This window comes from Musca vetustissima, unplaced genomic scaffold (genome assembly GCF_032173495.1).
Source record: "Musca vetustissima isolate MV318-11 ecotype Yass unplaced genomic scaffold, APGP_CSIRO_Mvet_v1 utg11893, whole genome shotgun sequence".
Lineage (NCBI taxonomy): Eukaryota > Metazoa > Arthropoda > Insecta > Diptera > Muscidae > Musca > Musca vetustissima.
Window position 1 is genome coordinate 86,269 of NW_026880757.1, and position 21,524 is coordinate 107,792.

General features: G+C 35.7%; 1 protein-coding gene across 1 annotated transcript; it reads right to left on the reverse strand.

Moving 5' to 3' along the window:
- Nucleotides 1-1,431: 1,431 nt before the first annotated feature.
- LOC133326584 (zinc finger protein ush) lies at nt 1,432-20,813 on the reverse strand. Its single transcript, XM_061535213.1, has 8 exons — nt 20,777-20,813; nt 7,627-8,792; nt 7,170-7,540; nt 6,790-7,101; nt 5,101-6,477; nt 4,706-5,027; nt 2,032-2,165; nt 1,432-1,963 (listed from the first exon to the last, which is right to left on the reverse strand). Exons 1-8 carry the CDS (start codon nt 20,811-20,813, stop codon nt 1,432-1,434), a joined length of 4,251 nt encoding a protein of 1,416 aa, XP_061391197.1.
- Between the last annotated feature and the right edge of the window lie 711 nt (nt 20,814-21,524).

Sequence of the window (21,524 nt, forward strand, 5' to 3'; positions counted from 1 at the left end):
ATTGTTAGATCTGACAATTTGTAGGGGAAGCTAATATAAACATGTGTATAGATTCGGGAATTAATTTTTATCGGTTTAGTATTGCTTCGTTATTCCCTTGGAATATAAAAAAAATAGAATAAACTGGAAAGAACCCTAATATGTGGCTCCTGTTCATTTTTTTTCTAAAAATACATCAAAAAAATTATTAATGTCTTTGGGTCTGAAAGGGTTATAAATTTTTTTGTTTTTAATTTTTGAAATGGGCAAAGAAACCAGTTTTACGGGAAATTTTATATAACACAAAGTGAGTATAAAGTCCGAACTATATGGCGAGAATCTTAATTTTAAGTTATTAATTAAGAGACAAGTTTGATGTAGTAAAGAAAGATATAGTGTCGCGGGTATTTTTTTTGTTTTCTCCTGTCTCATAATATAATTTAAAAACATAATTGAAGTTTAAGGCATAAAAAAAACAAATAGACTTAATATATTCATATACATCGATTTTTTTGATAATATTTATAATAATAAACAGTTTGCATTATAAAAGTAGTTAACAGAAACAAAAAAAAAAAAAAATGAAAAATTATTTATCTCATAAAAAGAAAAAAAAATGTATAGAAATTATAATTTTTTTATTTATATAAACTACTTAATTTATTTAAAATATGTAATGTTTTATTTTTAATATTATATTTATAGTAGATTATAAGTAATTAAACTACATCAAGGTGGTTGCTTTAGTGATTCATATTAATTAATATTTAATTATTATTGTTTTCTTAAATGTTTCTTATTTTTTCTGAAAATTGTTTCGTTACGAAACTATCGCATTTAAAGGCTTATAACTTAGAGAGTTTTTTTTTTCATTTCCATTCGGGTATTACTAGATTTAATTATTTTTTTATTTTCTTTCATTTCTCATTTCTAATTAAATTTAATTTTAGTTTATTTTTTAATTTTATTGTTGCTTAATTATTAAAACTTTGGCATGCATTTTATGTCATGTGATTTTTTGTTTTGTTTATAGCTTTCAAGAATTATTTTTAATTTTTTTTTTAAATAATAAAAGTTGAAAATTTCTATTAAAAAAGACGCCAACAAATGCATAGTAATTATGGTTTTTTTTGAATAGAGGGGGTTTTCTTTGATTGTTTTTTTTTTGTTTGTTTAATATTTACAGAGATTCCTTTAAAAATACTGTACGTTTCAAAACCATGCATTTGTTGGGAATTTTTTATATTTGATATTCAGCAGCAACTTGAGAGTTGGATGCTTCTTTTTTTATTACTTTTTATTATTGCCATTTATCCCTTGTCAATAGAGTTCCATCTATTCTTTATTCTGTGTGTGTGTGTTTTCTCTTCAAAAACACTTATAATACCATTCCCAATTATGTTGGTTCCACGTTGTTGACGCCGCCGTCGTCCGGAGATCTTGCCAGTTCTATCAAATGGCAGCCTCCTGCTGTAAATTTTCTTTATTTTTTTGCAACATCAAAGCATTATTGGTGGGTGATCCGGCTGCATTTGGACTTGGACTATCATTCGCGTCGGGTCGACGCATTTTATTTTTACAATAGAATTGTTTATGGGCCAAATAGGTTTTCATATAATTGAACGAGATATCACATGTCTGGCAATATTTTTGATTATTGATATTTTCTTCGGGTGTGGCATTTAGCGGTGGTGGTGGTCCAATTGCGGGTGAACGTAACGCCGCCGGTGTAATACTCATGCTAATTGTAGAGGGTGGAGGTGGTACTACTCCGTGTCCTTCGCCACCCATACCACCAACAATATCCATTGGTTCAGTTTTAATGTGATGTGAAATAAAATCATTACCACCACCAAGTACGGCGGGATGTTGTCCCATGCTGGGTGGCAAGGGAGAATTGTTGTTATCATGAGGATTTAGTAAGATGACAGGGGTTGTATTGCCACCAGTCGGATGATCCAAGGGTTCGGATTTTATGGTGAAACTTTAAATAATTAAAAAAAAATAACTTATTTTATTGTTCGGTAAATGTTGGAATATTTTTTATCTTACCTATTAAGTCCATTGTCCCCATTGTGGCTGCCACTCAATGAATTGGTTTCGGCAGCATCTAAATCTCCAGCTTCTGGAGATATGGATGGTGAATTGGTTATTATGTGAGGATGTACCAATTTCATGTGACGCAACTGAAAGTAAATAAAACAAAATATTTTTTTATTAATTAGTGATTCGGAATATCGCAGAATTTCATATTTTTTAGTTTATTTAAAGTATGGATACTTTAAAAAATTATTTACACAGACCATCTGAACCAGGAAGATTGAAAAAATTTTGAAAATATTAAAGAATATTTTTTTAATTTACCAACCCTAGCCTTCTTTTACACTCTAACTTGAGACCTAATATCTAAAATCGATCGGGACTTTTATATTGGGGATATTTCATGTTAGGTTAGAAAATTGTGCTAGGACCTTAGATGTACCGAAAAATAAATAAAACAATATATTTTTTTATTAATTAGTGATTCCGAATATCGTAGTTCTCAAAACGGGATTGAATAAATGTTGAAAATATTAGAGAGTATTTCACATAGTCCACGAAAAAGAAACATTTTAAACAAGTAAACAATGTCGGCCGATCCTAACCTTCTTATACCCTCCACCATGAGGCGGACATTCTTAATGCCTAAAATCGATCGGGAATTTTATATGGTGGCTATGTCAGTGTAAATTGCAGCCAAAAAAACGAAATACCAAACTACACTTTGGTTAGAAAATTGGTGTAGGATCTCGGATATACCGCTTCTGGTGGTCTGTAAAAATATTTTCAAGAAATTCACGCTTCAGGCGGTCTGTAATTATTATTTTTTTAGCAAATACTCGCTTTTAAAGGACATTTAAAAAATATTTTTAGGAAATCAGCGCTTCAGGACCTTGAAAAAATCTTCTTTAAAAAATACACGCTTATGGGGGACCTCGAAAATACCTTTATACGTCTTTAAGAAATACACGCTTCGGAGGGATCATGAATAGATCTTCTTTAAGAATTCCACTTTTCTGAGGGATCTTGAAAGAATATTCCTTAAGAAATCTACGCTTCTGAGGAACCTTGAAAGAATATTCCCACGCTTCTGGGGAATATTGAAAACATCTTCTTTGTTATTTGCATTTTGCCTTCTTTAACAAATACACGCTTCTGAAAAAATATTCCTTAAAAAAACTACACTTCAGAGGGTCATTGAGTATTCCTTAAAAAAACTACACTTCAGAGGGTCATTGAGTATTCCTTAAGAAATCTACACTTCTGAGGGAACTTGAAAAGTTCTTCTTTAAGAAATCCACTCTTTTGACGGACCTTAAAAGATATACCTTAAGAAATCCACTCTTCTGAGGGACCTTGAAAGAATATTCCTTAAGAAATCAACTCTTTTGAGGGACCTTGAAAGAATATTCCTTAAGAAATCTACGCTTTTGAGGGACCTTGAAAATTTCTTTTTTTTTTTAAATTCACGCGTCTGAGGGACCTAGAAAATTATGTTGTATATCCCTGATTTTTATTTTGAATTAGAAAAAAACGCATGCTTTACGTTGACGTCAAGTTCTAACTCAAAAACCTGTGTCCCTGAAAAATATTCTAAAAAGTTCGATTCTGTATTGAGCTTTATAAATCCTACGCTTTCCGAGAAACCATAAAAAGATTCTTATAAAACCTACACCCTACGAGAAACCCTATAAAATATTCTTTTAAAAACTACGCATTGCGAAAGATCCTAAAAATCATTCGTTTATAAACTATGCCTTCCCAAAGAGCCCGACTTCAAAAACTACGCTTTGCAAGATACCATAAAAAATATTCTTTAAAAAACTTCGACTTCCAAGAGTCCTGAAAAACTATTCTATAAAAAACTACACCTTGCGAGAGACCCTAAAAATTATTCTTTTACAGCTGCTGCTGCAATCGAAAGTTTAAGTGCCAATTCTAGATTTTTATTGGCCAATAGAGGATTCAACGATTCTTCCGGTAGCATAGATCTCAAGTGTAGATTATCGAAAATATTTGTATTTTGCGGCACTGGCTGGTGGTGGTATTGTGGCTCGTGGTGACATAGAGGAGGTACTGCCAGCCCCAGAACATCTTGGAGATGTGGTGCGGGGTCTTGGTAAGGGACTCATTGAAGGGCTGTTGTGCAATGAGGGCGCGCAATCGAGGCTTCGGTTAGACCAGGGTTTTTTAGGTCTGGATACATATTTTCAAATTCAAGGCTCCTGTTGGGTCCCTAAACAAATATTTTTAAGAATCCCGGCCTCTGTTTAAAAAAAATCCCACGCCTGTCCCTGATGTTGCCAATACCCTTTGTATTGAATTATAGACTTTAGAAACTTCTCCAACAACAACCTCAAATTATTTAGGTTAGAATTTAACACCCCATTAACTCAAGTTCATTTCAAAATACTTCTTTTTTTGTATTATTGTTTTAATGAAATATTTTTTAATAACTAAAATTCACGATCGGTGGGTGTGTCCACAGCCCGGCCTTACAACAACAGAATTCCATATTTAATATTGAAATAGAAAAAAAATCTACAACTTATTAGCAATGACTACGAAACAATTGTTCCAAATAGTTATTGACATTTAAAATAGTTGTTTTTTTTGTTGGCTGTTATATTCTAAATCGCTTTTTTAGTGTGTTATCGTAATCGAATCTTAAAAAAAATAAACTTACCACATTGCCTTTATATGTAGATGAATAATTACAAATATCACAATTGAACACCTGCTGGGGTGTCTGAGACTGCTGCGATTGCTGTTGATGTTGCTGCTGTTGTTGAAGGCCAGCTGCCGCAGCCACCGCCGCTGCAGCGGCAACTTGTTGCTGTAAATGTTTTTGTTGCTGCTGATGCTGTTGCACCAAATGTTCTTGATTCAGCGATGCAGCACTGGGTATCTCAATCGATTCATCTTCCAAAATGCAGGCCATGAAGTGTTCCTCATTCAGATCGGTGGATTTTTTGTCGAAATGCATGCGTATGTGGGTGCGCATGCCTCTGTAAGAAGAGCAAAAAAGGATTCATAAATTAAATATTTGAATATTATTAAATGGTTTTTTCGAAAACTCACCTCAATGTATTGCCTTTGTAGCGGCATATGGTACATCGGAATGCCTTGACGGTACCGTGGGTCTCCATGTGTTTACGACTCTCACTGGCCGTTAAACTAACAGCATCACACAGTGGACATTTATAGACATTTTGATTATGGCTTGTGGCCGCCGAAGAAGACGAGTTATTACCCGTGGCGGTGTTGGCAACACTTGCAGCAGCTGATGGTGGTGGTGGTGCAATGGGTGTTTGTGCGGCTGGCTGTTGGACCAAAGCCGCTGGTGGTGGACATGGTAGACCAAATTCATGTACCGTTTTACATTTGGCGCATTTTTCTTTGGCTGGCAAAACCACGGCTTCGGGATTGGCAACAGCAACGGCTGCCGCCGCCGCTGCAGCAGCTGCGGCCACAGCACCACCTCCCTTGGGACAATAGTAATTTTGATGGGCCCTCAAATTATCCAGCGAGGTATATTTAATGCCACAGGCAGCACAAATCAATTGCTGATAAGCTACCGGTGTTGTTTCGGCCGGCGATGCAGCCGTTGCCATTGGTGGGGTGGAAGAGATTTTTGTCTCTCCCTCACTGGCCTCCTGGTTGCGAGCCGAACAATAGTGTTGCTTGTGCGCCAAATAGTTCTCATATTTACAAAATACAATATTGCATTCCTTGCATTTGGATACACCTTGTTTGACATAAATTTGGGGTTGATTGGCGGCAGCTGGTGTTGCTGGTTGGGTGGTGGGGCCCGCGGCCGGTGCTGTTGGTGGTAAAACGGGTAGTCCCAACAATGCTCCACGTCCGGAGGCAGCCGCTGCAACAGCAGCTGCAGCCAATTCAGCCGGTGTGGTAGGTCCGGAGGATTGCCCCGCCGCTGCATTATTCGAAGAGCTGACAGCAGCCGCTGCTGCTGCAGCCGAAAGTTTAAGCGCCAATTCTAAATTTTTATTGGCCAATAAAGGATTCAATAATTCTGCCGGCAGCATAGATCTCAAGTGTAGATTATCGAAAATATTTGTAGGATTTGCTGCAGCGCTGGCAGTTGGTGGTATTGTGGCTGGTGGTGACATGGAGGAGGTACTGCCAGCCCCAGAACTTCTTGGGCTGGTGGTTCGGCGTCTTGGTGAGGGACTCATTGAAGGGCTGTTGGGCAATGAGGGTGCGCAAACAATTTGTTCGGGTGTTATGCTGCCAGTATCATCTAGTACCAGATTTTCCTTGCCTGCTTCGAGTAGGGTTTCCATATCCAAACGATTTGAATGTTCCCCTCCGGCAGAGGTGTCAAGAAATGAGGCTGCAGCAGCAGCTGCTGCTGCTGCATTTAAACGTTGTTGTCTTTGCAGCAATGCGGCAATGGGTGAACGACGCAAGGATAAATCCAAGGGTGCCGAATCTCTGTAATCAAAGAAAATAGAGGGAAGACAATTAGTACCTCATAGGCAGCAAGTGGTGGACTTTTTAATGAGAACCCCTTTTTATCGGTTAAAAATAGATTTTTATTTTGAGACATTCCCTTAAAAATATATATTTTTAATTAGGTTCTCTTCAAAACCCCACGCCTTTTTGGGTCCTTGAAAAGATATTTTTTAAAAAAATCTAAGTCTCTTTTGGGGTCCTTAATAAAATTATTCTGTTACAATCCACACTTATGGCTAATCATTCCCTTTAAAAATCTTCGGGAAAACCTGTATCTTCTTAATCACTTACCTCAATCCACCTTCCCCCTTGCGTTTGGGTGTATTCTCCGAGGGCTCTTCAATATTGCGGCGAATATTTTTCTCAGTCAATAGACTTTCATTCGAAGACGAGGCCGAGGACGATTGCTGCTGTCGTGCCGACTCAACCATTGCCGCTGCCGATTGTTGTGATACCGAATTAGATGCGGCGGCTTGTCCAACCAAATTATTGGCCGCACTCAGGGCATTAATATTTAAAGCTGTAGCCAAGGGTTTCAATTGGCCACCATCCAAGGTGAAACATGTTGTGTCGGGATTTACCACAGAGGCTGAAGGAGATTGTCTGGAAAGGTATTTTGTTTTAATTAGAAATTTTATTAACAACAGCAGCAATAAAATTTGTCCACTTACAGTGGTCCCGCAATCAAACTGGCCGAACGTATCAACGAGTAGGGTATTATCAAAATTGGATTTGTGGGCAATGCCAGAAATGGTGTTGTGGGTGGTTGTTGCAAGGCTGCGGCAGCAGCTGCTGCAGCGGCGGCTGCTGCCACCATGGCCGGGGTGGGAGTTTTAGTTCTTGTCTGGGGACTGATGGCACCCGAATGTACAGAATTGGCTTTGGGTGTGGTGGAAGCTGCTGCTCCCGCTGTGGATACTTCCAATTTTGGTGTCAGCTGGCCATCGGTACGTCTTGAACTGCAATAATGTTGTTTGTGGGCCCTATAGGTCTTCACATTATTGAAGCGAATATCACAGTCACTGCAATAGCGATCGATTTGCTGTAATAAAGAAAGAAAAGGGAGAAGGTAAATATTTTGTTATTTCTCATTGCTTTTAAAAAATTCCGAAACCAACAACAACTCACTTGACTAGTATTGTCTTCCATTAGGTTAGCAGCTGCTGGGCCACTATTTGAATTCGAGCTGGGTGCTGGGGAGGTCTGATGCATACGCATATGGCGATTGAGTGAGACCTTTTTGTCGGCACTATAGGAACATTGGGTGCAAGCGTATTGTTTGCCAGTCTTTGGAGCCTTGGCGGCGGGTTCGGAACCTCCGCTATTAGCACCCACAGTGGTGGGTGCGGTATTTATGGCCTGAGCTGCAGGTGAGGTGGAAGATTTATCGGCAGCGGCTGCTGATGGCACGGTGTCTTCATCGTTGTCCTTATGGCGATGTGAACAATAGTACGACTGATGGGCCTCCAGGGTAGAGGGTGAGCTGAAGCCAATGCCACAGGGCACACACATAAACACTTTCATGCGTGGTGCTGCAACCTCCACGGGCGCTGGTGTGGCTTTGGCCGGTATTAAAGGCTCCACAATTGGTGGAACGCCGCCACCGCTAGGAACCAAGAGCGGTGTTGGAGAATCAATTTCCCGTTCAAGGTGCTGCTGTTGTTGTTGCTGCTGTAAACGTTGTTGTTTCCTTTGCTGTGTCTGCGATTCATGCACCACCTTCAAATCTTTGGCATCTGGCATTAATGCGGGATCCGAAGCCAACAGAGCATTTAATCTCAATTTCGGCATAACCTGTGATGATGGTGAGGTGGTGGTTAGTCTTTGCTGCTGATCATTCTCCTCCGATTTTGCCGGACTGGAGGTGGAAGTATTTTGAGAGGGACTTGCTGTTGGACTGCAGGATTTGCGATTTTTACTATGGCTGTCTTCATCGTCATCCTGGTGAATATTTTCCGCATCCATGGGATTTGGCGAGGAAGCTGGTGTGCTGGATCGCCTTTCTTCGGTCTCTCTGTCTTCTTCGTGGGATGTTATATCCATTTTTTGTCTTTTATGCATTGGTGGTTTACTGTCGTCCATATCTTCGTTATCACTGTCGTGATCGATTGTGGTAGTTTTTGTTGTTGCAGTTTCATTCAAGTCATTATCAGTCTCTTTTGTTAAGCGTTTGGGTGATGATGCAGCATCACTGTGGCATTCATCATGCTGATCCAGCTGCTGCTGTTGTTGTTGTTGTTGTCGATGATGATCATCTATATTCATTATGTTGTTTGTATTGTAATCTTTGGAATCTGTAAGTAGAGGAGAGGGGAGAGGGAATTTGGTTAATGAATTTATTGTGAGAGGAAAAAAGATTTAGAAGAGAATTTTGAATTGAATTTTATAAAAAAAAATATTTTAAAATATATATTTTTTATAAGCATGAATTTTTTATAAAAATTGTATTTTTTTTTTTTCAGGCGTGGATATATTTTTTGAATATTTCCACAGGTTCAAACGAAACAGGTCGTGAAGTTTTTAAAAATATTTTTGCTGGTATAAAAAAAAATTCACCTGGATTTTTTAAAAATAATTTTTTAATTTGTTCCTGGTTTATGTGTGGATTTTATTTCAATATTTTGTTTAGAGTCTTAGTTCATTTGTAGATTTTTTTTGGAGATTTTGTAGAAATATTTTTTCCAAATCTGAACACATAAATTAAATTTAAAAAACAGCCCCGATACCATCTCAAATGTAAAGATTTTAAACAATCGATAAACACTTCTCTAAGAAAATTGTCCAAGGCCACAAAGAACATTTTCACATTGTTTTTCATGTCTTCTATTTTAAAATTATTTTTTTCTGGAAAAAAATATCACCAACTTGAGATTGAATATGGGGATAAACAAATAAATACGAAAACCCACAAAATCTTAGCTTCTTTTCAATACAACACGCTTGAGAGGCCAACAAAAAAAACACAGAAGATGAAACTTCATAATCTAGTCAAGGCTCGGAGGAAGAGGGAGAGGAAAAAAACTGAAACCATAGTAGCCATTTAAGAAGCAACTCTAGTTACCGGATAGTGTGACAGTGTGCAGTGCATTCAACAATATGGTGCAACAATATATCCATGTGTTGTTGTGGCAGACAAAGCGACGCTTTGGTAAAAATCAGTTTTGTCTGTCGGTTGGTTGGTCGGAGTCTTCCATTCATGGGATTCTTGACGATGTTGTTGTCGTCGTCGTTAAACGTTTTGCTAGGCAACCATGTTTTTTTGTGTCGGATTTGTCCGAACCGACTCTATGTCTGTCTGATACACCATTCACATTCATACATACTTATTATATGGTGATGGTGGTGGTCAAAGAACACCAAAAAGCTCAGATCACAACTAAGCCTGGTGGATTTGGATACCAATTTTTTTGGTTACGTCTTGACTTCCCCAAGAAACTTTGTTCTTTTTTTTTTGGTGGTTGTGTTAGTGCGTTGCCGTTTTTTCACTTCTTGTCATCACAAACAACGTGAGTTTTTTTTTTGGGTATTGTTCTCGTTGTTGTTGCTGTTGCTACAGGATGGCCTGACAATTTGTTCGATAATAATTGTTAACCTTTTGGTCAATTTGACACATATTCACCAATTGAATATCCAACAGCCAGCCGAAGGAGCAGATGAGGAAGAAACGAAACGAAGCCAAACGATTGCCATAGTTTATAACTCTGGTGAGAATTTCATTGGAAAATGTCCGGTTTGAATGTTTTTTATTATTGTTGTTTTCGCTTCAGTCGTCGTTTTTTTTTTTGTACTGAAGTTTATTTCCAATATGTGTGTGTGTGTGCGATTGTGTGTCTGTTCGTTATATCTCTGATATGGGGTTTCATTTCTTAAGAATTGTTTCGGGATTGAAGAGTAGAAAGATTTTCAAAGAGATAAACTCTAGTCCAAAAGAGATTTGTTTCCAGCATCAATTGTTTCAGTATTTTTTTTTCTTTGAAGATGATGTTGAGATACCCTACACTCTTGCTCTGGGGTATATGTGGCACAAGGTATTACATTTTTTCTATATGAAATAAAAATCATATTTGATTTTTTTAATAAGAAAAAAATACAATCTATAAGAAAATTTTCTATAATAAAAAATACATATTTAGGTGTGTGCATTTCCTGTTTTTCCTACATGAACAAAAATCATATATTGTTTCTTTATATAAAAACCTATATTATTTCTTTTATATATAAAAAAAATTCAAACATTCTTAAAACCTCCATTCTTGGTAAAAATATTTATAAAAAAATTTCCGCTAAAATAACATATTTGTTAGAAATTTAAAAGGGACAATGAATGTTTTTTTTAATCCACACTAAAACTAGGAACACTGAAAACATATTTAAAAAAAAAGAACATCATAAATGACCTTTAAAATATGTTTAAAAAAGTACAGCCTTCAAAGCCGGGATCCTGAACAAATATTAAAAAAAATAAATCTTAAATCATATCTTTGATAAAATCCACGCTTTAATCACGACTTTTAAAATATTAGGTTGGATAAACAAATATTTGGCCATAATCGGTCATTCCGAAGCATGTTAAATAAAGTCCTATAGTTCATATAAAAATAATGGATTTATTTTTCCCCAAACAACTAAAAAATATTAAAACCAGTGAGCGGAGCAGTATAGTCGGACGCGGCCGACGATATGATACCCTACACAACTTCTACGAAAATCTAACTATCTGTTGTTCTCTATTCTGTGCTCGGGCAATATTTCGCGATATTAGCACACTCTTGACCGATTAGAGGTCAACCAATATTACTAATATTCAGTACAACCCTATTAATTTCTTGGTCATATTCCCTTCGCCGAGGGTTGTGTTGCGATGTTCGGCTTTCAATTGTGGCCTATAGATCGTCCCAAAATAATACAAAAAATAAAGTTATCGGTCCAGTTCATCCCAAAATTATTATCTGATCATCACCGAAAATTATAGGCGTTGTCCTTGACCATAACTGGAACCTCTTGGAAATTTTTAAAGCGATCTGCGCTATATTTCCGCCCTATAGTGTGGTAATGGGTTACTAAATAATATCTGAATACATTAGCACCTGTAAATATTTATGTGTAACTTCCACATCCGAGTACATACGACAATATATTTTGTATTAATTTAAAGGTCAACCACTCCTCTTGGATATATTATCAACTTCTCGGGTCTATGTCCTTCCGGGGTAAATATATACGCCATCAGATACAAAATTGGTAATTTTTCACACAAAAGTCAGGGTCCATTTGATCCGCTAAATATAGAAGATTTTTATCAAAACAGACACGCTTATTATTTGGCCCGAACCCCTTCTCCATGTTCGGGTGAAGATTGGTCCATAACTGTGGACTGTATCGTGTTTACAAATTATAATGGACAGACAGACGGACGGACACACATGTCTTAAAGGTTGGTCTAGGACCAATATTTCGCGACGCTACAAACTCTTAGGGCTGCACAAAGCTATAATACCCTGACAACATTACATTAAAAAATATTTAAAAAATCACCCTTGGTCCAGGACCCTTTAAATACATCTACTCGCACACCCGAAGCCTAAAAAGGTACGTTTTAATTAAGACTTAAAAAATACGTTTTAAAAAAAATCCACTCTCAAAAATAATTTCTTTAAAATCCAAGTTTAAAAAATATTTTTAGAATTCCACGTTTGAAAAGGGAAAAAATGAACCAGGACGTTGAAAAAAATATTTCACTTTTTTTGGAGGCCCTTGAAAATTATTTTTGAATAAATTTATTCTAGAGAGGTCATTGACAAAATTTTGAGTCCTTGAAGGTTTGGTTTCCTTGAAAGTTTGTATTTAAAATTCTAAATTTTTACGGTCCTTGAAAAATAGAAGGCCTCGGGGCCTTGAAAATTATTTTTGAATAAATTTATTCTAAAAAGAGGTCATTGACAAAATTTTGAGTCCTTGAATGTTTGGTTTCCTTGAATGTTTGTATTTAAAACTCTAAATTTTTACGGTCCTTGAAAAAGTAGAAGGCCTCGGGGTGTCCTTGGAAAAATGTTTTTAATAGATCCGAAATTTGTTAGTCTTTATTGCCCGTCTAAAATTTGTTTTTGAAAAATCGATAAACCCAAAGCTATGATATTTCTTTGTATTAGTTACCTGTTACCTACACCCTCATTATCCTTATTATATCCTAGACGTCTTGTTCTATATTATATAGAACAAGACCCAATTAGCAAGCGGAATTCTTAAACCAGATTTTTTTTTTAATTTTTCAATATTTTGATATCCCTCCACCCTTCTCCCTTTATATTCTACTCCGCAATAATCCAGAATTATTTTTTTTTCACATTTTTTTTATCACCGATAAACAAAAATATCCAAACAATACTTGGAAATCAGTTAGGCTTGAAATGATGACAAGAAGATGGCTTCGTTGTTGTTGGAAAGGCAAAAATGTTGTAATGTCGTAAGAGAACCTTTGAAATCGAAAAAGGAAAATCTTTAGGCAAACAAGAAGAAGAAGAAGAGAGAAAAATCAAACGTCACCAGCAATAAATGCAACAACGACAACAACAACTATAACTGGCACAATGAAAATTGTGTAATTAAATTTATCATAACGAGAAATCAATTTGCTTTTGCTGCCTATAAAAAATGTGTTGTTGTTGTTGTCTAGCAGATTCGATGTAATGCGATGCGTTGCAGTGCGATGGCTCAAAGTTCTCCTTGTGTAAAATGCCGCTTCTTTCAGGAGTATTTATTTATTTTTTTCTTTGTATTTTGTTTTCGCGTTTAGATAGTTGTCGTCAGGTCCCCTCTTTGGGTTGTGGCTTTTTTGTCGCAAACGGAGTGTTTGTCTGTCACTATTTGTTTTTGCTGCTGTTCGCTTAAACACTTGTCGCATAAACGTATGTGTGTTTATGTGATACAGTGTGTGCGGTATGGCATGCCACATGCTGTTGTATAGTAACTGCAAATAATGTTACGCTGCTTGGTTATGCGCTGATTTACTTGACTAAGTTTCGTGTGTTTTTTCTGTACATCCTTCTTCTTCTTTATAAAAAAACGAAGTGTGGTAAATGTTGTTACGCATGCGCATGTGCGCAAGCGCACACTCTTTCGCTTAAAAATGACTTTAGCCAGAGTTGTGACTTTTGCCAAGTTTTAGTTTTATTTCACCCTCCTCTCTCTCTCTCTCTCTCTCTCTCTGGCTACCATTGTTAATAAAACCTACCTCAAAGAAACGATTGTAGGCTGTGTTCCATGGTGCGGTATTCCTGTCTCTATATGGACTTACACACAAGGCGGCTGACAGACTGTTTGGTTACATGTTTTCTTTTTTTTGTTTTGTTTTTCTTCTTTCTGCTTACAACCAACCACTTTGCCATAAATGGTAACAATCGCACCAGAATAAAAAAAACTTTCAGTAACCACCTTTAGCACATACCACACATCGTTACCAATGTCTGTCGGTCGTTCGTGTCCATCATCATATGGTCGTTTGTTTTTGTTTTGTTGCAACATTGGAGGTAAGCAATAAACTGTTAACCAAACAGATGACATTTCAATACATACAAATTGACAGGTCAACGCTTATAACAAGCTTTCTACATGCCAAAAACAACAACAACAATAATAGCAAACAATCACACAAAATGATAAAAAAAACTGTAAAACAAGGCCAGGGCAACAGGGAGTGGTATAGAGAGTGAGGAGAAGGGAGATTAACTAAACGTGATAGTGGAGCATTGTGGGGCCGACACGATTATCATACCCAGAATCGTTAGCCTAGAGATCAGGTTTCGTTATCGGCTATATAAAAATATGTAGAATATATTTTCTACATTATTCAGAGACTCAACCATTATTATTAGCTATTACCAAATATTCGGAATATATTTACATAAAATCGGACGAAAATATATATGGGAGCTATATCTAAATCTGAACCGATTTTCACGAAATTTAACACACATCATTGTAGACTTAATTCAGTACGCTGTGACGAATTTTGTGCAAATCGAAGGATATATAGGGACTTTGGTGCACTATTTATCTTAAATCGGACCAAAATATATATGGGAGCTATATCTAAATCTGAATCGATTTTCATACATAAAATCGGACGAAAATATATATGGGAGCTATATCTAAATCTGAACCGATTTTCAAATTTAGCACACATCGTTCTAGACCTTTTTCAGTACGCTATGCCAAATTTCGGACAAATCGAAGGATATATAGGGACTTTGGTGCACTATTTACCTTAAGTCGCATCAAAATATATATGGGAGCTATATCTAAATCTGAACCGATTTTCACGAAATTTAACACACATCGTTCTAGACCTTATTCAGTACGCTGTGTCAAATTTCGCGCAAATCGAAGGATATGTAGGGACTTTGGTGCACTATTTACCTTAAATTGGACGAAAATATATGTGGGAGCTATATCTAATTCTGAACCGATTTTCACGAAATTTAACACACATCGTTCTAGACCTTATTCAGTACGCTATGTCAAATTTCGTGCAAATCGAAGGATATATAGGGACTTTGGTGCACCATTTACCATAAATAGGACGAAAATATATATATATAGGAGCTATATCTAAATCTGAACCGATTTTTCCCAATTTCAATAGGGTTCGTCCTTGGGCCGAATAAGTGACCTATGCTAAATTTCATCCAATTCGGACCATAAATGCGACCTGTACTTTGTTTACAATTTAACATTGACAGACGGACGGACGGACATGCATAAATCGACTCAGAAAGTTATTCTATGTATATTCTCAAAAGGAACCATGAGTCTATCTTGATCGAAGATGGGCTTTACATTGGGTTCCCCATATAACGGAACCTCCTAATTTTCAGTATTTTAGCTGTAATTTAATATTTTGAGTTTTTAATATGTACCAAATCTCTCCACAAAAAAAGTATGAATATAGGTAAATTTTTTCGGATAGCCCCCATATAAGGGTACCCCAAATTTTCGGTATTTTGGGGTTCTTGAGCCCGTTTTTCAACCGAATTTTCTGCAATTTGGTATTTTGTAGTCGTATATGGTAACAAATCTCCCCACCAAAAATTATTAATATTCGCCCCCCTTTTTGGGGTAGTCCCCATATAACCCCCTTTTTATATTAAAATAGTTATCCGATTTCTTCCGCGTTTTGAGTTTGGTTCTACGACTCTGTTGTAATCTGTTTCACCTGCGGAGGATAGCGAGAAAAAAGTAGAACGTAAGGTTCGATAATGAACTATAGCCCGCATTTAGACCTAGCCCCTTTGTTGAGGTTCCAGTAGGTGTGGACCGATATCCCCCATCTTCGAATTTGAACTAAGTTTGGAAGAAATACTAAGATGGGCAAATTTGGATGAAATCTAAATATTCTGAAACGGATTTGGTCCAAAGAAACATGGGGTCTAGAACCAATATATCGATGAGGCACATTTTCACCGTGTTAAAGTGTATACACCCTCATTAGCCATAAGGCTGAGGGTATAATTATCCAATAAAAATTCCTGAAATTTGTATTATGGTTTACATAATCCCTGTTTAAAAATGTCGGTATAGGTCCACTTTTTGGTATGTTCCGTATATTTTCATTTCTAGTACCTGTCAGTATATCTATGGTGGAGGGTATCCGAAGTTCGTCCCGGCCGAACTTACCGCTTTTTCATTTGTTTTGTTTAATTTCGCGCTTTTTGAAGATCTTAAAAAATATGCTTTCCAAAATTTACGCTTGTTGGGGATCTTAAGAAGATTTTTATAAATCAAAATTTGTTGTGGATCGTCAAAAAATATATATTTCTTAAATCCATGGAACTTAAGGAACAAAATCTACGTCTTTGGAGGTTCTTAAAAAAATAATTTTTTTAAATCACGCCTGTAAAGAAGGTCTTTAAAACATATTTATAAAAATCCAAACCTATGAATCCACGCCTGTGGAGGTTCTTAAAAATATTTGTTTAAGAAAATCCACGCCTGTGGAGGTCCTTAAAAATATTTGTTTAAGAAAATCCACGCCTGTGGAGGTCCTTAAAAATATTTGTTTAAGAAAATCCACGCCTGTGGAGGTCCTTAAAAATATTTGTTTAAGAAAATCCACGCCTGTGGAGGTCCTTAAAAATATTTGTTTAAGAAAATCCACGCCTGTGGAGGTCCTTAAAAATATTTGTTTAAGAAAATCCACGCCTGTGGAGGTCCTTAAAAATATTTGTTTAAGAAAATCCACTCCTGTGGAGGTCCTTAAAAATATTTTCTAAGATAATCCACGCCTGTGGAGGTCCTTTAAAATATTTTTTTTTTAAAATCCACGCCTGTCGATGTCCTTAAAAATATTTTTTAAGAAAATCCACGCCTGTGGAGGTGCTTAAAAATATGTTTTAAGGAAATTATAAAATTACTATTTTTCTCACACCACTGTAAAATCCAGAACAACAACAAAACGAAATGATGGCTCATCTCTGTTTTCCTTTAAGATTTTTTTATTAAAGATTTGTACTACAAATTTTTGTTGTTGTTTCATTTTTATTCGTTAATCGGAAAATTTTCTAAGAATATTAACATGCTGGTAATGCTGCTGACATCTAAAAACCACCACCGAACAAACATATTTCCCCCTTTGCTTTGGAGTTCGGGATGATTATTATTATGATGGTGCAGCAGCAACAATCTCTGTTAACGATTTTTTTTCGCCACACATTCTTAAAAAACAGAACTACAACAAATTTCTACATTTTGATCTTTGGAGAAAAATATAACTCGTTCTCGCTCTTTTTGTTGTTGCTGCTGCTTCCACATAAGATTTTCCTGAAAAAACCGAACGAACTATCTCAGCTGTCAAATCAATCTACATATTTATACAGTGTTGCACACTCATTGTTGTTTGTTGCTGTTGTTGTTCTTGTGTCCATTTGCTGATGTCTGATTTTTTCCAACTGTTGGTTTTGTTTTTTTGGTTTCTCATTTTTTGGGGACCTGCCTGTCTGTCTGTCCTTTTTCGTTTGTAATTTTTATGTGATGATGGTTTGTCTTGTCTTGTTTATGTATCTGCGGACAGTATCTGTTGTTCGTTCGGTTGTTGGAATGGACTCTCTGACAGGCCTATAGTTTGCGCTGCTATGCATGTTTGTCGCCAAAAACGAAAAAAAAAACGACTATCACTTATCAGATGTCAAAAGGAAAACACACACACAAATACCTAATCATACACACATAATTGAAAGGTGAAATTCTACATATTTTAATTTTGGACAGATTTTCTATGTAATTAATATAAATTTGTTGTAATTATGGGACAACTAAGAAAATATGAGAGTTTAAAAATTTACTCGGATCTGAAAATATTACTAATTTACCTATTTTTTAATTTACCTAAAAACGCAAATCAGAACCGCTTTTAAAGGAAATTGCCAGATATTGATTTATATTAATGTCATTACATTGTACAAAATTTGTGCCAATCGGAAGAACTTTGGGTCTTTAGTGCACCATTTACATTAAATCGGAAGAAAATATATATGGGAGCTATATCTAAATCTGAACCGATTTTCACGAAACTTAGCACACTTAATTTTAGACTCAATGCAGCAAGCTGTGCTAAATTTCGTGCAAATCGAAAGAAATATAGGGGCTTGGATACACCATTTACCTCAAATCGGACGAAAATATATATTTGAGCTTTATCTAAATGTGAACCGATTTGCACGAAATTTAACACACATCATTGTAGACTATATTCAGTACGCTGTGCCAAATTTCGTGCAAATCCAAGAAGATATGGGTCTTGGTGCGCCATTATTATTAAATCGGACGAAAATATATATATAGGAGCTATATCTAAATCTGAACCAATTTTCACGAAACTTAGCACACATAATTTTAGACTCAATGAAGTACGCTATACCAAATTTCGTACGAATCCAAAGAAATATAGGGACTTTGGTGAACTATTTACATAAAATCGGACGAAAATATATATATGGGAGCTATATCTAAATCTCAACCGATTTTCAGGAAACTTAACACACATCATACTAGACCTAATTCAGTACGCTGTGTTAAATTTCGTGCAAATCCATGGAATATGGGGGCTTTGACGCGCCATTTACATAAAATCGGAAGAAAATGTATATGGCAGCTATATCTAACTCTCAAAGATAGATATAGGGACTTTGGTACACCATAATCAAATAAGTGACATATGCCAAATTTCTCGACTAGCTGAGTCGATCTAGACATGTGTGTCCGTCTGTCCATTATTTAAACACGATACAGGCCACAGTTATGGACCAATCTTCACGAAATTTTGCATGTAGGATGGATTCTGCCCAATGAAGACCCTTATTGTTTTTGGTAAAGATCGATTAATTTTTAGGTGATGAAATGGACCAAATATTTAATTTTTGTCCGTTTTTCTGGTTGCTCCAGAGGTCGCTATTATGGCCCGAACATCGTGAAATTTTACATGCAGAAGAGGATTGGGCTGAAGAATAAGCATGCCTGTTTTGACAAATGTTGGTCAATTTTTAGCAGACCCCGACTTTTGTATGAAAAAGTACAAAATTTGTATTCTATAGCGTATAGATTTACCCCTAAAGGACATAGACCCGAGAAGTTAATAATATATCCTAGAGTAGTGGTTGACCTTTAAATTGATACCAATTATATTGTCGTATGTAATCGGATGTAGGAGTTACACGTAAATATTTACAGGTGCTTACGTATTCAGGTATTTTTTAGTAAACCATTACAAAACTGGAGGGCGGAAATATAGCGCTGATTGCTTTGAAATGTTCCATGAGGTTCCAGTTATGGTCAAGGACAACGCCTATAATTTTCGGTGATGATCAGATAATAATTTTAGGATGAAGTGGACCGAAAACTTAATATTTTTTGTGTTTTTTTTAGTCGATCTATAGCCCGCAATTACAAGCCGAACATCACAACACAACCCACGGTGAAGGGAATATGGACAAGTAATGAGAAGGACTGTACTGAATATTAATAATAATATTTGTTGACCTCTAGTCGGTCAAGAGGGCGAAGTATTGCCCAAGCTCAAAATGTAGTATCACAGAAAGTTAGATTTTCGTGGAAGTTGTGTAGGGTATCATATGGTCGGCCCCGTCCGACTATACTGCTCCGCTCACTAGTTATTATTTTAAATATCCATAATTGATAAAGTCCTTGAAAAAAAAATTGTAAATTTTTTGTTTTTGTAAAATCGAGAGATGAGAATTGCCTAAAAAATATCTTAAAAAAGGTTTTGAGAAATCTCTTAAAAATCCTGTTGTAGAAAGTCCTTGAAATTTTTTTTAATCCGGACTGGAAGAAGTACTTTAAAAATAATTTTAAAAAGTCCAGTCTTGAGGAAGTCCTTTGAAAAAATATAAAAAATCCGACCTTCGGAAAATAGTTAAAAATATTTTTTAAATATACGTTTAAAATAAGTCCTGGTAAATTATTTTTTTTTTTTTTTTGATTTCTTTGTCCTAGCATATTTACTTTTTGCCCTAGAAAACAAAATTTGATATCTATACATATGATATCCTTGAAAAAATATTTGGAAAATAATACAAGCTTATGATATCCTTCAAAGAAATATTAAAAAAGAAGGCTTCAATTTAGTTTTCAAATTCACGTTTCTGCAATTTTTTTAATTTAATTAGACCACCCGGCTCTGCTCCCTCTGCCTGTTATTACTAAACAATGAGATACAAATTAGAATTTCAATTAGATTTTTGTTTGTTGTAATACAACAAACAATGGCAACATCATTAATCACGAAATGTTTGTTTTCCAAAAAAAAAAAAAAAAAAAAAAAACAGCAACATAAAATGTAATGACAAACTTGGCAATGTCATGATGAATTTAATCATGTTTTCAGTTTTAAACATTAGTTGGCTGTTTGTGGTTTTAACAACTTCGAATGAAGAGACAAATGACAAAAACACAACATAAGTTTAATTATGATGGCAAACAATTTTTATTCTATCGAAACCTCAAGAAACATTCTCATGGATTATTATCGAGAAAATTGTTGTTCTTGTGTGTAATCCCTAGGGAGGGAAGAGGGGGACTTTACTTAGAGGAGTATGTGTTATTATTGCATGTGTTGATATGCAAATGCGTTACTTTAAACATGTTTTCTTATTTTCAACGATTTTTTTTTCATTTTGGTTATAGGTTCTATTGTTGTTGTTGCTGCTGTTCTCTATGAATGATAATAACCGATTTTCTTTAACGCAATATTGGTTGCGAAAAAAATTACCTTTCTCGTTTTTGGTGTTAAGCGTTGTTATTGTCATTTAGTGTTGAAAGTTATAAACGATATGACTGTGCACAATGGGTTGTTTTCATGCACAATTTTTAATCTGGTGTTATGCCCTCACCACACTGTGGTACAGGGTACTATGTCTTTGTGCATATGTTTGTAACAGGCAAAAGGAAACGAGATAGACACATGGTTCCTTTTGAGAACATGCATAGAATCACTTTCTATGTCGATTTATGCATGTCAGTCCGGTCCGTCCGTCTGTCTGTCTGTCCATGTTAAATTGTAAACAAAGTACGCATTTATGATCCGAATTTGATGAAATTTGGCACAGCTATTTTATTTGGCCCAAGAACGAACCATATTGAAATTGGGCAAAATCTGTTTGATTTAGATATAGCTCCCATAATATTTTCGTCCAATTTAATGTAAATGGTGCACCAAAGTTCCCATATATCTTCCGATTTGCACGAAATTTTGCATAGCATACTAAATTGAGTCTGTATTGATGTGCGAAAAATTTCTTGAAAATCGGTTCAGATTTAGATATAGCTCTCATATATATGTTCGTTCGATTTAATGTAAATGGTGCATCAAAGTCCCTATATATCTTCCGATTTGCACGAAATTTGACCTAGCATACTGAATTGAGTCTGGAATGATGTGTGTAAAATTTCTTGAAAATCGGTTCAGATTTATATATAGCTCCCATATATATATATTCGTCCGATTTAATGTAAATGGT

What these genes read in the sequence shown, in the direction of transcription:
- LOC133326584 (XM_061535213.1), bottom strand. Translation starts at nt 20,813, where the DNA reads ATGACAATAACAACGCTTAACACCAAAAACGAGAAAG. An exon ending in TAACACCAAAAACGAGAAAG is followed by an intron (nt 8,793 to 20,776) that starts GTAATTTTTTTC and finishes CTCTACTTACAG; the next exon opens with ATTCCAAAGATTACAATACA. An exon ending in TGGAAGACAATACTAGTCAA is followed by an intron (nt 7,541 to 7,626) that starts GTGAGTTGTTGT and finishes TCTTTATTACAG; the next exon opens with CAAATCGATCGCTATTGCAG.